This window comes from Molothrus aeneus, chromosome 17, assembly GCF_037042795.1.
Source record: "Molothrus aeneus isolate 106 chromosome 17, BPBGC_Maene_1.0, whole genome shotgun sequence".
In the NCBI taxonomy this organism is placed as follows: Eukaryota; Metazoa; Chordata; class Aves; order Passeriformes; family Icteridae; genus Molothrus; species Molothrus aeneus.
The window spans coordinates 9,883,843-9,903,642 of NC_089662.1; the positions used below are offsets into that span (position 1 = coordinate 9,883,843).

At 49.3% G+C, this 19,800-nt stretch overlaps 1 protein-coding gene across 1 annotated transcript; it reads right to left on the bottom strand.

Annotated features, from left to right (window-relative positions):
• Positions 1-262: 262 nt before the first annotated feature.
• On the bottom strand, positions 263-19,800 carry SLC17A9 (solute carrier family 17 member 9). Its single transcript, XM_066561577.1, has 13 exons — positions 19,697-19,800; positions 11,692-11,889; positions 10,604-10,743; positions 9,878-9,977; positions 8,798-8,928; positions 7,912-8,008; positions 6,930-7,026; positions 4,855-4,942; positions 4,533-4,567; positions 3,891-4,006; positions 3,433-3,488; positions 2,919-2,948; positions 263-2,832 (listed from the first exon to the last, which is right to left on the bottom strand). The coding sequence occupies exons 1-13, from the start codon at positions 19,789-19,791 to the stop codon at positions 2,669-2,671; spliced, it is 1,347 nt and encodes a 448-aa protein (XP_066417674.1). The 5' UTR covers positions 19,792-19,800; the 3' UTR covers positions 263-2,668.

The following is a 19,800-nucleotide window of genomic DNA, read 5'->3' on the forward strand; positions in this document are numbered from 1 at the left end:
GTGATACTGGACCCTGCCTGCTGATGCTTTACTGTCTACACCTTTGCTGAAGGCAGCTTTTCACTCATTTTTCCCAAATCAGTGAGAAGATGAAGCTGGATGAACTCTGAGTCTGATGTACACGTGAGGATGCTGTGAAAATCTGCCAGCCCAGCTACTCTCACTACACAGCCTCCCCCAGGAGTTTATCATATCAAATATACTCCTCTGGCCCTCATTGATCACACAAATTAACACCTCTGCACTCAAAGCAAAACCACAGTTTGCAAATGATTCACTGCCTTTATTCTTTTTAGGTCCTTCCATAGCAAAAACTTGCAGACCACAAGCTTTGGCTTAAACAAATAACAGTACAGATAAAACAGTTTCAATACTTCACCAAAGAGGTGTGATGAGAATGAAACATAAGCCTCAAGTGTAGGTCAAATATTTAACTTATCAGCCAGTCCCAGAGACAGATAACTTGGACAGCTCACTGGAATGGTAGCTGGATTCACAGAGAAGGCACAGCCAAACACTTTGCTTTGAAGATCAGTTCCAAATTTCCCAGCTGGCAGATCCAAGGGGTGGCCAAGCAGTCTAATTCAAATGTAAGTGATTTAAACCCATCAACTCCTCCACAAGAAATGCTGCAACCAGCAAAGAGAACCAGAACTGACTCCCTGTGCTCCTGGATGGCCAGGGAAGATGCTCTAAAACCCCACAAAACCCATGGGGATCTTTTTTCTGTCACTAAAGCAAAGGCCATGCAAGCAATCTGCTCAGACTGGACAAAGGACAAGCTGACAGGGATGGACAGGCTGCACAGCCTCAGGCCTCTTTGGCAAACCTGGCTGTGTTTGTGTTTGTTTTTTGTTACTGGCTGTTCTTCCCAATTTACTGATTTAAGATTCCCAGCAGCCTTCCTGGCCCTGCAGCACCCCAATACAGAGTGGTACCTATGGTGGCAAACAGCCTTTTAGAGAAAAAAGAGCACAGAAGGAGAAAAATAAAATACTTTCTTATCTCTCTGTCCCATCAGGCCACATAGATTCTTTATTTTCTTGGGAAGACATCAGGCAGTGCCATCCTTATCTCTAACTCTGCCCAGTAAGTGGCTCAGCTCAGATTAGTGATGCCCATTAGTGTCTCTGCAGTTAAAAGGCTGGCAGTATTTTCACTACAAACCAGGCCATTCAGAAACCTTACACAGCTCCAAAATGTCTTCCAAGAAGAAATTTGGCCAAAAAAAATATGGTGAGGAAGAGCATAATAGGATTTTTTTTTTTTCACCTGAATCTATAGCTTTCCTGCTATAGACCCTTGGGAAACCTGCTCCTAGCCTGAGATTTCTGGTAAGCACTACAGAAACCCAAGAGATCCTTTCAGGCTGCAATCAGGGGACTGGAGGAAAAGCAATGAATTGCTTTAATGTGAAATTCACCTTTAAAATTGATCCTACAGAACCAAACACTGGAGGCTGGCAGATCCTCCTCTTTGAGAAACAGTGCTGGATTTGGTGGGAGTACCACTCAAAACAAGCATGCAGAATCAGGCCTCAAGTACATAAAATATAGGATTTGGTGCTTAAATTTTAAAATATTTATAAATAACTTTAAGACATTCAAGCTCAGAGGTGTCTACAGCCAAGTATTTCCCTCTGACACGGGGAACCACAGGGATCCACATCCCTGTGGATGCCCAATGCAGAAATTTGATTTATGCTTAACATAGAAACAAAACCTGCCTATGCCAAGCTCTTTGGAAAGTCTCCCTCAGTGCTTTGAGAGCACGTGGAGGACACATCTAATCATGCAGAAAGCATCTGGGACTTGTAGATCCACGGCACAGAGCGTGACCAGTTCTTCCCATACATTCACAGCACTTCCCAAAGCAGCTCCAGAGGGAATTCCTCAGCTGTTGCTGCACTGCTGGGCCAGCCCAGCTAAGCCTGACCCCAGGGTCCAGCTCAGCTCTGCTCTCATGGTGGAGCTGGTCCACCTGGGCTCAGGGCTGGGGTGAGGCCACCAGGGAGAGAAGGGACACCTTGGGCCCTTGGGCAAAGCCAGGCTTGGCTTGGAGCCCTCTCCCAGCTCTGTGAGAGCAGGACTGGCACAGCCCCATGGCCCAGGGCACACACACAGCCCTGAAGGGAAGCCTGGAATTCACCTCACAGCCCTGGAGACCTGGCTGTACCTGCTGCAGAACAAAGGCACACGAGGGGGTTAAGGGCACAGGCTCTCGTTGGGGTGTTCCTGGTGTCACACCCCACAGGACACCTGGTGGCACAGCACAGCAGAGCATGGCAGCCCCACTCCCACATGGAGAAGCAGCTCCCCTCAGGAGCAGCCTTGGGGGACAGGCCAGGTCAGCTGCTTTGGCCACAAGGATATTTGTCCACGAGACACAAGCTGGGACAAACTGGTCTCACAGACCATATTCTCACTGGAGATGTTGAGCTGGATGGCTCTGCAAGCCACCAGCTACAGCCCTGAGCAGAAAAATGAACTCTAAATTTCTTTTCTCCCATGGATTTCATCCAGACCCATTATGTACTTGGTTTCAGCATATTTTTTTCCCATTAAAACACCTTAAAAAAAAAAAAAGTAAAATGTTCTTTGGCACTTGTGCAAGAATGATCCATAGATGTGACACTCTCCTGTCCTTCAGCTGCTTCTTGGGCTCATCTCTAAAGATCCACATATTCAGAGTCTGTGTCCACCCTCTGGGCCTCTCCAAACAGGAGGAATGTGCAGAGCCCAATGCTGTTCACAGCTGCCACCAGGTTGAAAACAGAAATCCAGGAGCCAGTGGTCTCAATCAGGTATCCAGCCAGGTACACACAGATGACACCTGCAGAGGAGAAAATGCAAAGGCTCTGGGCTGGATCCTGCCCTCTGCAGGGAGAGGAAAGGAGGAGCTGCAGGAATGTACTTTACCTAGGAGGGCTCCTCCTGTATTTGCAACCCCTGGAAAGAAAAGGTGTGAAAAGAAATTGTGAAAACCCACAGACATGAGTGGTTTCATTACTGCCACCAACCCCTGGTCTGCTTGTTGGGCAAAATGCCTTTGTGACTGTGGAATCACTGACTGGTTTGAGCAGGGATGGACCCTAAAGCTCAGCTCATTCCATCCTCCTGCCATGGCAGGGACCCCTTCCCCAAGCCCTGCTCCAAGCCCTGTCCAGCCTGGCCTTGGACACCTCCAGGGGCAGCCACAGCTGCTCTGGGCACTGACACAGCCCCAGCCCAGCCCTGGGTGCAGCAGAGCCCCTCAGAGAGGCACAAAGGCACCTTGGTGGTGCCACCTGCCCCAGCACTGCAGGTTTGTCACAGAAGGAAGCTGAGACTGCACACACAGGGCAGGCACTGCCCAGAGCTGCTCCTGCTCAAACCCTGATGCTGCTGACCATGTCCCCACCTCTCCAGCACAGCAACCCCACAGAATCCTTACCAAAGAGCAAGCCAGCACACGAGGGGGCCAGGTCCTGCACGTTTACTGAAATGCCACTGGTGAGAGACAGAGGGGGAGATCAGTGGCTGCTTGAATGGAGCATGACTGCTTTTCCATCACTAACACATTTGATTTTTCAAACACAAGGAAAGCTCCTGGATAAGAAACGGCACTGGCAGGAGAGTGAGAGTAAAGCAGGTGGGTATCAGAAGGAAAACAATTCAACTCAAAGTGTTCAGTGTTTAATTCCCCTCCTGCTCCATCTCCCTCCTACTGGCTGGTCCAAGCCCTTCCATGCTAGAGGTTTGCTGGGTTATTTCCAAACTCCACCAGCCTCACAGGGTCCCAAAAACAAAGCTCAGGCAAGTGCCAGTTCTTGTTCTCACAGCCAGGTCTCCTCCAAGACCCCAAAATGCCAAACGTGCAGGGGAGCTGAGGGTCCCCATGGCTCTCCTCACCTGTGGTTGAAGGTCTGCAGTCCAACAGAGGCTGAGGCAAACACTATTGCTTTGCAGAAACTGGAGGTCTGGCCCAGGCACAAAGCAAAAATGCTTGAGACACCAGAGCCAATGACCTGGAAAAAAGGGAAAATTAAACACCACAGCACGTTTTCTGCAAGAAGAAAGCAACTCCTGCCACGAACAAACTGTTCCTTTTTCCAATGCCATGAGTTTGTGTGCACCTTGTGCTCCTTTTTTCCCCCCCAATGTCCTTCTGTGCCAGAGGTGTGTCCAGAGGGATGTGATGCTGCAGATCAGAGGATACACTGTGTTCTCACCCAGCATTTCTATTTCTGCTCACCCTTGTATTGCTACTTCCTCAGTACCTAAGGGGTCATTTGGGATGACCAGGGACAGGTTGTGCAAGAAAACCCCTCCAGAGCACTCCCTGTGCTCAATGCTGCCATTAATCCAGGCTCTGTTCCCCAGCCAGGGTTTTCCTCTGGATGTCCTTTCACACATCCTGTGTAATGTGCAAAGGCAGAAAATCCTGTTTCCATCCATAATCCCTAACCCAGCTCCATGCAAGGTCTAGTCTGCCACATAATCAGAGTTTAAGTGGTAACTCAGGTCCCTCTGCCACAGCTCCAGCTCTCTTACCTGCATGAACTTACGGATGGTGATGGTTCTGTACCCTGGAGAAGAAAGAGACACTTGGAGTTAAGCACAGCTCACCTTGTTGTCCAGCCAGGAAACTACAACATAAGTAGATTTCAGATGCCCAGATGTCATCTCCACGTGGATATTGTGAATGAGGTCAAAGAGAGCCCCAAACACACTGATGGGATTTGGACACTGGACAATTTATTCTGCTTTATATCAGAACCTCACATTGTTTATTTGCTGGGTCTCCCCCCTACCAACAAGCCCTCCTCCTCCCACATCCCATAAGAGCTGAGGAAAAGCCATAGAGAGCTCTCACCTTGATTAATTAAATGATCAGACAGAAATCCACTGAACAAGCTCGTCGGAATTGCAACCAGCCAGGGGACTACATTAAACACCCAGCCCTGAAAAGGAGGGAAAACCAAGAGAGATTTGTTGTCAGAGCTGAGTTTTTTTGCAAATATTTTGACAGTCCACAGTTTACCTGTAGAAAAAAGAAATAATGAAGCACTCAGGACTTGTTTCAGCACCTGCACCCCCTTGGCAGAGCCAGCTCCCAGCTGCCCTGTGCCCCACTCCAAGCTCTGTGAGGGAGCAGATGCATCACAGCCTGCAGCATTTGCAGATTTTTGTCTTTCCTTCTTCCCCAGCAATGCTGCATCCAGAGGAGAGGCAGAAAAGTCTGGGAAAGAGGGATTAGACATGGCAAAGTTCACTGCTCAGCAAGATGACATGGTGGGCAGCCACAGAGCCCTGGGAAGCTCAGTGTGGGTTTCCTGTGGGTCCTCAGCAGAGCTGCTGGCAAAATTTCCAGCAGCTTCCAGCTCATTAGCAGCATTACTGTGTGAGGCTGAGGGAGCAGAGCTGGATTTTCTAATGGCAGGATTAGGTAACATTATGAGTACCAACATCCTTCGGCCCATTTTCAATTAAGTGAGCTGCAGCTGTAATCACAGACCATTAGTGGTCAGCTGGATTACAGCTGCTCAGGGGCACTTTGGTGCCCAGATCCCACAGGAGCTGAAATCAGCGTGGGCTAGGCTGGATTTCATCTCAGCTGGTTGAACCCACTCATCCATCCATGCACCCACCACCCCCAGCATCTCCCCCTTTGCTCAGAGCCCATCACCCTGTGGGGGCATCTCCCCTTCCTGTCTGGCTTTGGGCTGTGTGGGAGGCCTGAATGATCTTGGGCTCGAATAATCCTGTTAAAGATGCTCCTGGAAATCACACCAGGGTCCATCTGCATCTTTCCATGCCTTTGAAATCTGGGTCTGGGTCATTTTTGACAATGTTAGCCCATGGGCTCTGTGGGGTGGTGCTGTCTGTTGGCAGCAGCTCAGCACATCAACCCCAGCCTTGTCCCATCCCACAGCCCATCACCCTGAGCCAAACCCTCCATCACCTTCACTCAGGTGGCCACGGGCAGCTGCCCAGCTCACCTGCAGCAAGGGATTTTGGCCAGCAGGTGACACAGGTTACCCACAGTAGGGATCCTGAGCCATCCTTTAAAATCAAGCAGCCTCAGCCCGTTTTAAACTGCACAAAACGATTATCAGCTGCAGGAGCACTCTATAGAGCATCTTACATAAGGGCACCATGATATAATGCTTAACAGATGGTAAATTACTGCTGCACAAGCACATTACTCGAGGTGCACAGATCTTGTCACAACAATATGTTTGCTGGTTTAACACATGATTTTAATATAAATATCAAGTATGCCATAAAGAGCTTTACATATGTAATATGAAAAGGCATTTGTAAGCAGCTCTGGAAATTGTAAAAAGCTAACAGAGCCATTGTGGAGGAGACTGAGTTTCTGAGAACAAGATGAAAATGCCAGCTCTCAGCCCAGATCAGTACTGCCTGGCTTTTTGAAAAATGGGATTATCATTTGTGCTGAGGAGAGGGAAGCTTTTGTAGTATTTTTGAAGTGCACATTATTGTTATTAATGGTAATTGTAATTTTCACAGGCAGGCCTGAGCTGTACAATGTTAGTCCAGTTAAAAACCCTGTAAAAATATTAGGAGTGAATGGTGCTTATTTGCAACAGCATAATGTCATGAGCTTTGTGCTAGTTGAAAAATTATCTTTTTCTCAGAAGAAAAACAGTCTAAAACCCAATAAAACCTGCTCTTCCCTACATCCTTCATCATCCCTAAACAAGCAGCTAGAAACCAGCCTCTGCAATCTGGAGAGATCTCCAAAGCATGAGCAGAGGTGCCACAGCTCCAAACCCCACAGGGAAACCTCCCACCTCCTCCTGCCTCCCAGTGTGCTCTCACCAAATCCCTCTGCCATCATCTTCCTCACCTCCACCCCCTTTTGGCAGGCACCCAGCACAGCCTCCTTTGAACAGCAATGCCTCTGCTTTGGAGCCAACCCACCTTGGAGTCTGGAAAAGTTTCCTTAAAGAAAGTCGGCAGCCAGGAGAGCAGGGTGAAGAAGGTGCTGGCCGTGGAGAGCTGGGCGATGATGACAGCCCTGCAAATACACAGCTGAGAGGAAACAATCAGCAGGGACAGGTCATGCTGCCTGGGAAAGGAAGGGCACTCCAGGGGTCAGCTCCCAACAGAAACCCCGGAGATTTTTGTCATGGAGAGCTGCTCCTTTCGCCTTCCTGAGATTGTCGTCAGAGATTTTCAGCTCCAGCTGATTTTCAGCTTCAGATTGTCACTGCTTTCAGCTTTCTCCTTGCTGCCCCACCGAACAGCCCCGGGGCCAGGAGAGGTTAATTGAGGCGCTAATTATGCCACTGCATTTCCCTTCCAGCCCTGCAAGAACCCTCCTGCTCTGAGAAGTGTTTAGGGTTTTCTAGGGATTTGTTATCAGCTCCATTGTTATTCAAGGCAGGAATGGGTTTGCTGCCCTGCAGCCCCATCATCCTCCTCCTCCTCCTCGCCTTAAAACAGCCCTTGGGAACAGCTTGGATGGGCTTCAGTACCCACTGCAGCATCCCAAAGGGAAAATGGCCATTAAAAAGATGTTTGGCAGCAATGAGAACTCAGCCCGTGCCACCCAGGGCCCCTGAGCAGCACTTGTTAGGAGCCCATTACAATCAGCATTTCCAACAAGACCCGTGGAAAATATCACTCTGGAGGAGCACAGGACTCATCCAGGGGGAACAGCCTGGGAAGGAGAAAGATTTGCCAGCAACATTCGAGGCTGACAGCCCTGTGGACAGAACATAAACCACCTTTGCCAAGCTTACCTTTGCAGCTCTTTATTTATACTGAAGGAATTAGAAAACTGGTTCTGCTTCTCAAATATATAAGTAAGTGGACAAAAACCACAGAGGCAGGAGAAATAAGCCCAGAGAGGAGAAAAGAGAGGATGCTGCCAGCCTGGCCAATGCATGCAGCTGCCTACCAGATTGGTGCCTTCCTGAACAGCTGCTTCCAGGGAACTTTGGTCTGCTTGGGCACTGAGAGGCCTCTTGTTAAACAGTTCATGGGGATGGTGAGTTCTGCAGGGAAGAAAACAGCCCAAGGAAAGCTGTGGTCAGTAATTACCTGTGCAGCCCTGGGACACTGCTGTACAACCACTTGTAATCTCCTTCTAGCCCTTGGTTTTTTGGCTCTACCAGCCTTGAGTGCTCATGGAAATACCTTGCTACACTGACCAAATTTTTTCCACACCCCTCCCTATCCAGCCACCTTCACCCATGTGTTTTTTATAATGAAACAGAAGTCCCTTGGTACGGACTGGGTTTGGATTCTGTGCAGCACCAGACACACACCCAGCTTCCAGTGAGCTCAGATCCTACATACCACACTCACCTAATAATGCTGTAGCCAGGTGTAATGGTTTGTCCATATGTGGAATTACTCCTAGGCAGTTATTTGGGAAGAGATATTGTGGATTAACTGGTTTTTAAAAGCTCTGTGTGTAGATGCTCTTAGTTTGGAGTAAGTATCTTGTCCTGCTTTAGCTTAATCCACTTTGAAGATCATGCTCTGGTTTGTGTTTTCACTGGTGCTTAAAGAGTACTGAGGAGCCAGATCAGGCTCTCAGCAATGATATAATCCAGCGTGGGACTTGAAATAGGAAATCAGCATTGCAAGAGCTCAAATCCTGGTTTTTGGGTTGGGGATCTTGGGTGAGACACAGCGTGTGTTACAGAACACATCTGAGCAAAAGGCCTTTGTGTAAAACCAGGCATGATCTGGGAAACACACAGGAATTGCAAAAATAATGGAATCACTTTGTTCCCAGATCCTTGGGAGCACTGGCAGCCCCAGGGATCTGGACTCACCTTTCTCACTCAGGAGGTATTTGCAGGTGCAATAAACCCAGAGCAGAGTGAGCAAACCAGAGAAGTAGAAAACACTTTCCCAGCCGTACCAGTCCAGGAGGAGAGATCCTGCACCACCAATCAGCAGAGTTCTGCAAGGGAAAGCACTCAGATTTACTGGCCTGGCTGAGAGCTCAGACTGAGCACATTGATGGGAGACTGTCCCTGGGGTCAACACTGCTGTCACTGAACCACAGAACCCTAAAATTATTTGGGTTGGAAGGGACCTTAAAGCTCATCTTGTTCCACCCCCTGCCATGGGCAGGGGCACCTTCCACTGTCCCAGGTTGTTCCAAACCCCATCCAAACTGGTCTTGGACACTTCCAGGGATGGGGCAGCCACAGCTGCTCTGGGCACCCTGTGCCAGGGCCTCAGCACCCTCACAGGGAGAATTTCTCAGTCACTGCATGTGTGGGTGCTGCCACCAGTCCCACCTGTGCAACCTGTCCTGTTCCCTGAGTGGCATCTCAGGCCAGATCCTCAGTGGCAGGAGAAATCCCAAAGGGACCTTACCCTCACCTGCCTCTCACTGAAAAATGGTCATTGGGGAAAGAAAAGGAGGTTGGTGGTGTGCAGTATCCCAGAGAATGTTTAAAGCAGCAAAAGAAATGAGAACATTGGAAAACTAAGTGATTCAACACAGTGATATTTCTATTCAGCTTTTAAGCAACCTTCCCATTTAGAAAGGAAATTCTGATGGAGATCAGCAGAGATGGAGAAGTTTTATTCTTCCCATCTATCAGAGAGGACAGGTGACCAATGCCAGGTTCTTCCTACTGAATTGGGCTGTTTCCCATAGTAATTAAATGTTGCAAACAGTCTTCAAAGTCTGGTTTGAAAAGAAAGAGAAAACAATACATAAATCCTTGGCAGGCAGGACAGCAACTGCCTGAGGCTTCCTCAGCTGCAGCAGGAGTCCTTGAGGACCCGTGGATCCACACGTACTTTGGGCTGTGAGTTTTGCCTCCAACTATTTAATGGCATTTCATCAGATAGGATGTCCAGAGCTGTCACAGCTGCTCAGAGGCCTCTGAACTCACCCAAACTGGGATCCAGTCCCCACTGTGCTGTAGGTGAAGGCTCGCTCGCTCTCCCGGACCCTCTGGGACAGCAGGCTGGCCAGGGATGGGAAGTACACCCCTGAGAGAAACAGCAGCAAGGCAGGGAGCAGTTAGGCAAAGAAACCCCAAATTTAAAAGATCCAGAGTGAGCAAAACACTGAGACAAAGCAGCAGAAGCTTTGGTGAATTCAAACCAGGGATATAAAATAAACTGAGTGGATCCATCGCCATCAAATGGTTTTTTGTGCCTTCTCCGTAATCCCTTTTCATCACCACCACTGCTACTGTAAATCCATCAGTGCCAATGCACTTCCCAGTGCTGCAGCTTGGCAAGAGGGAAGGAAAATCACTCCAAATTATCCAAAAGTTTTGGCAAGGGCCAATTTTCTTTGAGTGTTTTGAAGGAGTTTTAAAAGGTGGAAAACCAAACGTGACCAGAAATGATTTCCAAAGCCAGCAGCCCCTGTCTGGCAAAGAGATTTCTACAGGGAAATGACTTGTCAGTGACTTTCTCTAGAAATGTCACTGGTTTTTCCCATGAAGTTCTGGATGTGGAGGCTGTTTTGAGGATTGCCCAGACACCCATGGGAAGGGTTCATGCACTGCAAACCACGGGACTTGCATCTCAATGTGCTGCACGTGAGCCTCTGTGCAAGGAGGCCCCTGGACAGACAGACACACAGACAGTCAGGACAGGGGCCTCACCTTGCAGGAGCCCCATGAGGAACCTGGAGGAGGTCATAAAAACCAGATGGGCTGAGGTGATGTGGGTGAGCAGCGGGGTGAGGACTGTGAGGAACCCCCAGGCTGATGCTGAAAGGAGGAGGACTTTCTCACCTCCTATTCTGGAAGACAGAAAACACATTATCAAAGACAGCAGGGCAAAAGGGCAAAGTCCTCCAGCACAGACTCAAGTGCCCTTCCCAGTTTAACCTGTTTTTAGGAGCAGCCTTTTGGTCAAACCTGTTCTTCTCTTGGCCCTAGGGGAGTAGCTCTGACCTTTTCCCTTCCCCGTTCCTGCCAGCCCTGCCCATCCAACTGATCCCAGAGATCTCACAGCACTGAGCCACTCAACTCTCTGATGGTGGTGGAGGGGAAGCCCAGCTGCTGCCACCATTCTGCTTCCACCATTCTGCTTCTCTTAACCAGTGATGGTGTTTTCCATTTGCTCTTTTGCAATCCTCAGCTCTGCCTTTTACCATTCAGGTTTCTCTGGGTGTTTTCTTGCAAACTCTTAAGGACCTCAATTAAATAGCACAGTGCACTTCACAGATAATGCATCCCTTCCAGGCATGTGCTCCTCACAAAAGATTTCATAGAAAAGCTCTCTCACTAAGAATAGATTGGCTGGGGAAAGGGACTCAAGCAGGTAAGGATTCAGATCCTCCCTTACAGCCAGCTGGGGAAATTGTTTGCTTTTTAATTCATATGACACAATGGAGAGAGTTTTTCTAAACATGATAGAAACAGTGTATGGGGACTTGCTTGAGAAAAGACTGCAAGAGAATATAGGGCAGAAAGACTGGAAGTGCTGAACTGAAAACAAAGATCACCTGTGCAGATCAAATCAGAAAAGCTGTATTCACAGAATCCTAGAATCACTTGCAGGGATGAGACATCCACAGCTTCTATCTGGCCAGTCTAAAGTCCCCACATCCCTTCTCAGCCAGAGCTTCTCCCCATGGACACACTGGACCCTCCACCCCATCGCTGGGGTCTGGAACTGGAACTGAGGTGTCAAAACCAAGCTAAGCATCATTAAACCAAGAAAACATGAGAATAATTTCCAGTACTGATCACTGATGTGTCCTCCAACAATCTGTGTCAAGCAGTATCCCCAGAAGAAGCTGCTGAGCACGACACCAAACTGCTTCTTGTCCCAGTCGAAGTAGGAGCTGAGTGCCACGGCGCAGATGGGCACGGTGACACGGGCACAGTACAGCAGGCACGTCCCCAGCAGCAGCATCGCTGTCCACACACGGCATTCAGGCCTGCAGGGAGGGAGAGGAAGGTGGGAAAGGGCAGGGGATGCTGGGCCCCCTGGGTCCCTGCACAGCCAGGGTTTGGGGGTCAGCTTGGCTTTGCCAGCCGAGTCTGTCTGGATAAAATGAAGGTCAGCACAAGTCCCCCGGGCACAGCGGTGCTGGCACAGAGTGCATCCCATCTGCTGGCTTTTAGGAATGGTGCCAGCTTCATCCCAAACACTATTTGACTCCAGCAGCAAATGTCTGTCCACAGGCTGCAAGGTGGAATGGGCTGCTTGGACATCACTGGCTGCAGATGGAGGGAAAGGCAGGAAGGAACCTGGTTTGTTTGCTTTTTTACCCCCAAACAAAAAACTGTTCTTTAAAAGTTAAGGATAACAAAGGAAAGGTCAGGGCATGACTTGGAAGCACCTGCATGAGACACACCTCTTGGTAGCAGACATTAGCTCTTTGGCATTTCTACCCATTCCCCAGGGGAGGTGATTTGTGTTACCCATCCTAAAAAGGAGGGATATGCAGGAATTTTTTAGAGAGACAAGACTTGGTGGGCCTGAAGAGCTCAGAGAGATAAGCAAAATAATTAAGCCTGGACAGACAAGAAATTTTAGATAATAAAAGTCAAAATATGTTAACAGAATATATATTTCTGGGGTGTGAATTCTCAGCCTCAAGAAAAGGGCTCCTACAGGAGTAGGTGAGAAGCAAGTCAGTGATGGCTTCTGGAGCAAACAAACACATTTTGCTGCAAATGTCAGGTAAATCCCTCTGCCTTCTCTCAGCCATGCCACTTTGGGTGCCCCCCTTTGCCAGTGAATTACAGAGTTAAAAGCTGAGTAAGAACACCCACTATTGGTACTATTTGTGTTTGATTATTTCTCTGCCCAGAGGCCAGAGCACAAAGCACTGAGCTAACAGACTCTGTGCTCCAGGGGAATTCACTGTACCAGGGCAGTAACCTCTGGGCTTTCCACCCTGCTAAACACACCCACCCTCCATGTGGGAAACAACCTGGGTCACCTTTTACATCAAACAGAGAGCTGGTTTCTCTGTAGTGGAATGATGATAAATGTGGGTTAATCCCACACAGCACAAACCCATTTGTAAAGGTGTAAATGGGCCCTCACAGGGGGGAGGTGAAGGAACAATGAAAAGCAGAACAGGTGAACCTGCTGGAGATGGATTTATTGCTGTTTCCTGACAAGGCAGATAAGCAGCTCAGGGCTAACCTCTGGCAGGAGGAACTGGAAGTGTTTCAGGTGGTGTTTAGAGGGCTGGAACTCTTGTTACTGTGCACACGCACGAGTGCACAGAATAACACAGGAACTGGCAAACCTCACGTCTCTTTGCTGGAGGAATGAGTAACCAGGGCTTGACCTGCCTCAGTCATTCCAACCAGCTGGGAAATGCTCTCAGAGCCCCTTCCTGGGCTTACCCTGAGAGGAAGTTATCTTCAGTCATATCTCCATTTGCTGCAAAACCAGAGGTGGGCTGGTTTTTAATCACCAGCCCCAGCCAGTTCCAGGAACAGTGGCTCCACTGACCCCAGCCTGCCACAGAAAAGCACAGGGAAATCAAAGGCTCCAGGACACTGCATGTGTGGGTCAGAGAAACCCCAGCAGGACAATACAACAGGAGATTTTGGGGTATAAATCCCCCACCAAAGGCAGAGGGCAGGTGGGGATAACCAGCCATGGAAAACATTTCAGAGCTGGGATGCTTCCAGGCACAACTCCTGCCTGCCCTGCCCAAATGGGCTGCTGCCAGTCCAGGGCCATAATCTCTGTTATCTCCAGGAGCACAGCACTGATAAATTTGAGCTACTGAACCTGCAACAATCGAGGTGATGGAGTAAAGCACAGCAGCCAGTGATGTGTGGAGGTATTTTCTATTATTTAGCCACTAAGATAGTCTGTAAATTGCACTTTTCCCTTGCAGCAAAGGGAAACCTTTATGAGCTTTCACTGGAGTGGGGCTGAGCTCTGTCTCTCCAGTCATTCTGGGGTGTTCAGAATAACCTGCAGTTATCCTGATAAGCACAGCAGCACTTTATTACCAGATCAACAGTTCTTCCTTTATCCTAAACCCTGTATAACTCTGCAACAAGGTGTAAGAGGGAGAAATTAAGACCTGAGCATCTCCAGGATTCTTTACTCCATTTCTCTCAAGAAGCCTCTCCAACTGATGTTCTGACAAAACTCCAGGGATATATTTTTCTCTTGACTTTTATTTTTATTCCAAAGTACTAAATAAATCTCTGGGTGTATGACACACTCTCAATGTTCTCTTTGACTACTACTCCACTCTATATTCTCTTCCTTTATGTTTAATTACATCAGTAGGGATCATGCTCACAACAAGTGGAGAATATAATGATGGCTTCAGACTACCTCTGCCTCTGTAGGCAGCACATCCAGCTAGGAAAATCCATGCAAAGAGTATGAGTGTCAAATGTAATCAGTAGCTGCTCACACCCACCTGGAAGCATGGCAGGAATAATTTCCCTGCAAGGACAATGACGTGCTTGCATCACAGGAAAGAGCTTTGTAAATGCATTTTCTCCTAATTATAGTTATCACAGAGGCTGCAGATGACTCAACGTTCTGCTCAGTGCAAAACAACAACAGCAGAGGTTACACAGGAGGAACCTGGACTAGCACAAAGACAGGAATTAAACCCCTCCTTTCAAAGCCAAGGAATAGTGACAAATCAAACAGAAGTTTTTGTGGGTGACATCAGCCATCTGAGAAGTGAAACCTCACCAGGGGTAACAGATTAAATCTAACCCATCCCCTGGCGAGGGAGGGAGACAGAATGTGCTGCAGATAACCAGCCTAAGTCAGAGCACAGGAAATCACAGCCACTGCTGTCACTGGTGCCACCAGCCTGATTCACCCTCCAGACCAAGCATCCCCCACCAAGATCCCTGGGCCAGTCCTGGCTATATGTGGCAGGCACTTCTGTGGGAGGGGCCAGCCCTCCACACCATTGACAGGGAATCTCTGGAGTTTTTCTGGAGCCGCCAAACTGATGTAATCTGGTGCTGAGTGATGGCAGTGGCTCCTCAGTGCCCAGCCTGGCTTGCAGTCCCCTCCTCCCCACAAGAGACAGGCACTGCAGGTGCATCCCCTCCTGCACATCACCGAGACTCTCTTCACTGAGCAAAGCAGCCATGCAGCCAGAAACACTTCCTATTTCACAAACCTCCAACCACCACTCAGACTATAATTAGCCCAAGCCCTTATGACTCTTCCTGGGTGGCTTTTTGAGCAGCCCTGTCTGATGTCCCTTGGTTCTCCTCCTCCAAATGCAGCCTTGGACACTGGGTGGAAATGGCTTTGCTTCCAAGCATCCCCTGATTTCCTTGAGACCCAGCTCCCACCAACCAAATGGATCCCCCAGTCAGGGCACAGTGGTTAGGATGGATTTTTCAAGGATGCCTGAGATCCCCAAAGGGGCAAAAGCAAGCTGAGCTGTCTGGCAGTGCAAGCAGGGCCAGCAGCACAGGGTATCTTTATTTGCAGTGTGTTTTCCTGCTGGAGGAATTTCTCCAGTAGATGCCACAGAGCAAATATTTATTCAACTTTTATTTCTCTTGACTCGCCTCCCTCCTTTGCCCCGGTCTGCAGGGCTCTGGCAGACACTCAGGTCACTGTTGAGATGGACTCTCTGGGGTTCAGGCTGTCAATTACATCCCAGTTTAGCCCCTCCAAGGCACGAGTCAGGACCTCCAGGTATTTTCAGGTGCTAAGAGAGCTGTGTTAGACAGCATGACTACGAACAGCCTGTCCCAGCAACAGCTCTTGGCCAGAAGCCATCTGCAATATCTGTGGGTGTTTTCCTTAACTAGAAGAACTGGGAACTGCAGCTCCTGATCTGCACAGGATGGGCACAGGGACCATCAGCAGAGCACAACACCCACCTCCCAGGGAGGGCATCTCTACCTCAGTTCCCCTCTCTAGAGAGAGATCAGAAACAGCTCCTGGGAGATGCACAGAGAGCACATCAGTGCCGTCACCCCCTGTGCCCCCAGCCCTCCCGCTGTCCCAGCCACCAGCAGGGGACACTCCCCAGGCCCTGGCAGAAGCCCAGGGCAGAATGGGGGTGAGCCCACACGCTGGTACTGAGCTCCCAGCCACGCCACCAGCTCCAAACACAGCACACCCAGCAGCCCAAGCTGCGGCCACCCCCACCCAGGGGAATGTCCCCAGCACTGGCAGCTGGTGCCTGTGGTCCCCCTGTCAACCATGGTGTGTCCACACTTCCCTCATCACCCATTCCCAGGCCCACGGGATCATCCTCCTTCAAAAACACTCTTCTCCAGCTTCCCTGCCTATAGCTTTAATTTACAATCATCTCCACCACGAGCAGGACTGACTGACGTGGCACCAACACAGCAGCCATGCAGACACCCCTGTGCCAGGAGATAATGCCCAGGTTGTTATTTTTAACCCTGTTTGACAGTCCTTTCACTTCTCATTCTTTGTCTTTCTCAACAATCTCTCCTTCAAAATCTAACATGCTTGTCAAGAGAGAGGCTTGGAGTAATTTCTCCCCCCACTCCTCAAGCAGATTTTGTCATGCTCTAGACCAGCTCCAAGCTAATGATTTGTCACTGTCAAAACTAGCTTTGGGGTTTAGGGGAGACTTGTTGGATTTTTTTTTTCCCAATCCAGCTAGCAGCCAACAAGAGCAGCACAGAGGACACAGAGCTTTTTTTCCTGGGAAAGCTGCTGGCTTCCTGTCTGCCTCCTGTGCTCAAGCTCCCTCCACAGAGCTGCAGATGGCAACAAAGTGGTGTTCAGCAAACGAGCTCTGGGTTTATTCCCTCTCTTCATTTCTTGCTTTCGGCAAAAGCAAAGATGAAATTAAATTTCAGCAGCTCATATGAGCTGGAAGTAGTTGTTGAGTCCAGGTGGAGGTGGTGAGAAAACATTATAATAAAGCAGAGGCGTGCTTTGCACACTGATCTGAGGGCATACATGGATCAGTCAGGAATGAAATGTGTGCCCTGCTTATGTTTTCCATGTGAAAAAAGTTCTCAGCAAGGTCACTATTAAACCCGGGGTGAGGAACTTGTAAAACAAATATCCCAACCACTAAAAATACCCCAAATAACCAACTAAAGCTGCAACATTATGTTGATAAAAGATGAGGGGCACAGAACTCAGAAAAAACAACTGACTGTTGTCTCTGGGCAAAGATCAGGTGACTGGAGATCAGCCTGTGGCCAGGGGTAAGACTCCTTTTATCTCTGGAGCTTAAAGAAACTTTTATAATCACCCCTTGTCTTCAGGTGTAGCCGGAGGCTGGGAGATGCAGAGTGGCTTCTGGAGTCATTTGCTTTCCCAGGGCACAGTGAGTTTTTCATGCTCCTTTTCTCTCCTGGAGGCACCATCCAAATTGTGAGCCCCACATCCAGTGCTGGATCTGCTGGTGGCTTTGTGTGCAGCCTTCAGCAACTGATTTCTCTTTTCACTGCTTTGGTCTTCCCTCAGTCAAACCAGAAATGTTTAAACACATCCTCTGCCCAAGGGGTTCTGCTTTGGCATGTCAGGATCATCATTAAGAAATGCTCTCTAACTGTCCAGATGTGCCTCATAAGCATGAGGGCTTTTTCAAGCCCCAAACAGAAATCGCCAAGTGCTGTTCTTGGAAGAGATGTGTGATAATGGAGCCATTGGAAACCTGCAGAAAAGTTTGGGAAAGGCAGGCAGGAGAAAACACAAGGCAAGAAGAGTGGAAGAGGAAGGAGAAGCCAGTTGGAAAAAGGGAGGACAAAAGAAGAAGATGCATGAACAAAGATGGAAAAATAAACCTGCCAAGATAACTTTTTATCTCTCCTTGCACTGACAGATCTTGGAAGGCTGCCTGGCATGTCTTTTGTTGGAGCATGAAAAGAGAACCCATGTCACTTCCCCCACTTGATAAGACCTTGTCCCCATGGCAGTAACTCACTACTTGGAATATATGAAAGTTAGTTATTTGCATATACTGTTCACAAATTGTCCACCAAATTCACTTCACCCAATGAGGTACTTGATACAATTTGACAAACCTGCTCCAATGATCTAGTGGCTCATTCCCCCTTTTTGCTCCTCCTTACTCAACCTCCGCCTGCCCAGTTTACTTTTAGGCCATAAAACCTCCATAAAATCTTCCTAAAGAAGGGTTGTGACCACCTCTGTGTCTACATTAAACAATGGGGACACGATCTCAGCTGCTGTGAACTACAGCAATATAGATAATGATCTGAGGTGCCTTAGGGTTATCCTGCTGCTCCTTCCCATTAAAGGGATTCTCTCAATTATTAGCAGCACTTAGCATGGTCAGAATCACTTAAAATGTCTGTCTCGATCAACAGGCTGTTTTCATCACTTTTGTTTTGGAAAGTGTTATCTATGTTTTGCATTTTTCCGAAGAGATTTGAGAAACAGGAGAGCTTGTTCTGGTCAAATGTTTTCTTGTTTTTTTGTTTTTTTTTTTTCCTAGAGGAGAAGCCTATAAACTAAAGTTTTTCCTCATGAAAATCCGGTGTGAGGTCCCACCACTCCCACTTCTCAAAGACTTAGGGAAAAGTTAGCAAGGGGGAGACAGAGAAGGAATTTTCCTAAGTGCTTTGGGGGGAAAAACCTTCAAATGTTAAGCGCCTCTGTGCCAAAGGTCTTCTTTAAGACCCACCCCGTTACTCAGAGTGAGCGTGGATTTGATGAGACATCCCAATCTGTGAGTGCAGGATTCCCCCTCGGGACAGCAGTTCAGAGCCTGCTGCCCCTGCAGAGAGCCACGGACGAGAAACACCAACTCATCCAGGGGCAATCCCTGCCCTGGCCCCGTGTCCCTGTGCTTTGGCACGGGTGCCACCTGTCCGTCCTGCGGCTGTCACCGCAGTGTGACCCCAAGGCGAGGGGAAGGGGGGAGCCCCAGGGCTGGGCACCACGGCGGCAGCCACGCATCAGCAGCTGAAACCGAGCCAGATTTCTCAAGCACAGGGAGTCCAGGGGCTCCCAGCTTGGAAAAGCCTCAGACCATGAATTCCAGCTGCCCCACTGGTACTTTGGAATCACCATCTCACTCCACCTCAGATGGGAAAAGGGGCTGATCCTGAGGTCTTGGTGCTGGATGAATTTGTCAGGGTGGCAGAGAGGAGCAGCACCGGACACTGGATCACCCTGCCTCTGCCTGTGCCCCTGCTTTTAGAGGTGCTCACTGGGGGTTTAACTGCATTTTAAGTATTTTAATGACTTTGCATCAAGAGCAGTTCAGGCTGTCTAGCTTGCTGCCCAGCTCCTATTCCAGACTTTATCTCAATGAATGACTATCGCCAGTACAAACATCCCCACTGGAACACTTCGATAAGAACCTCATAGCGGTTTTGTGTTTAATTCACTGATTACAGGCCAGAAATAAGCTCAATAGTTGGTTTTTGGGTTTTTTTTTGTTTGTTTGTTTGTTTGTTTGTTTTTTTCCCTTGTTTTTCACAGTAATTCCCTATCTTCCCCCTTCTTTCTACCCTCCCTGCGGCAGTCCGGAGGAGCGAGACAGCGGGAACCGCCCGGGGCGGCGGGACCGTATCCCTCCCGGAGGGCAGCAGCGCGACAGGGACAGGAGGGTCCCGGTCCGACGGGGAGCACCAAGCTCCTCCGGAATCGCCTCTCCGGGAGCGCTGCGGGCCCCCCGACCGCCTCCATCCCGGAGCCGCATCCTTCCCGGGAGCTGCGGGGACCGAGGATGCGGGGAGGGCACCGGCGAGTCCCGGAGAGCGCCGCCAGCAGCGGAGCGGCTTCCCCGGGAGCGGGAGAGGCTCCAGCCTTACCTGGACCAGTAGGGCTCGGTGCCGCCATCCCGCCTCATGCCGTCGCGGGGGCCGCTGCCCGGGGGCGCATTCCTGCCGCCGCCCCCCGCGGCCATGCGGGCAGC

Coding starts and splice junctions, on each gene's coding strand:
- SLC17A9 (XM_066561577.1), bottom strand. CDS start 19,791: ATGGCCGCGGGGGGCGGCGGCAGGAATGCGCCCCCGGGCAGCGGCCCC. Junction 8,929..9,877: donor GGGACTGGATCCCAGTTTGG/GTGAGTTCAGAG, acceptor TTTCCCTTGCAG/AACTCTGCTGATTGGTGGTG. Junction 4,568..4,854: donor TGATCATTTAATTAATCAAG/GTGAGAGCTCTC, acceptor TTTCTTCTCCAG/GGTACAGAACCATCACCATC.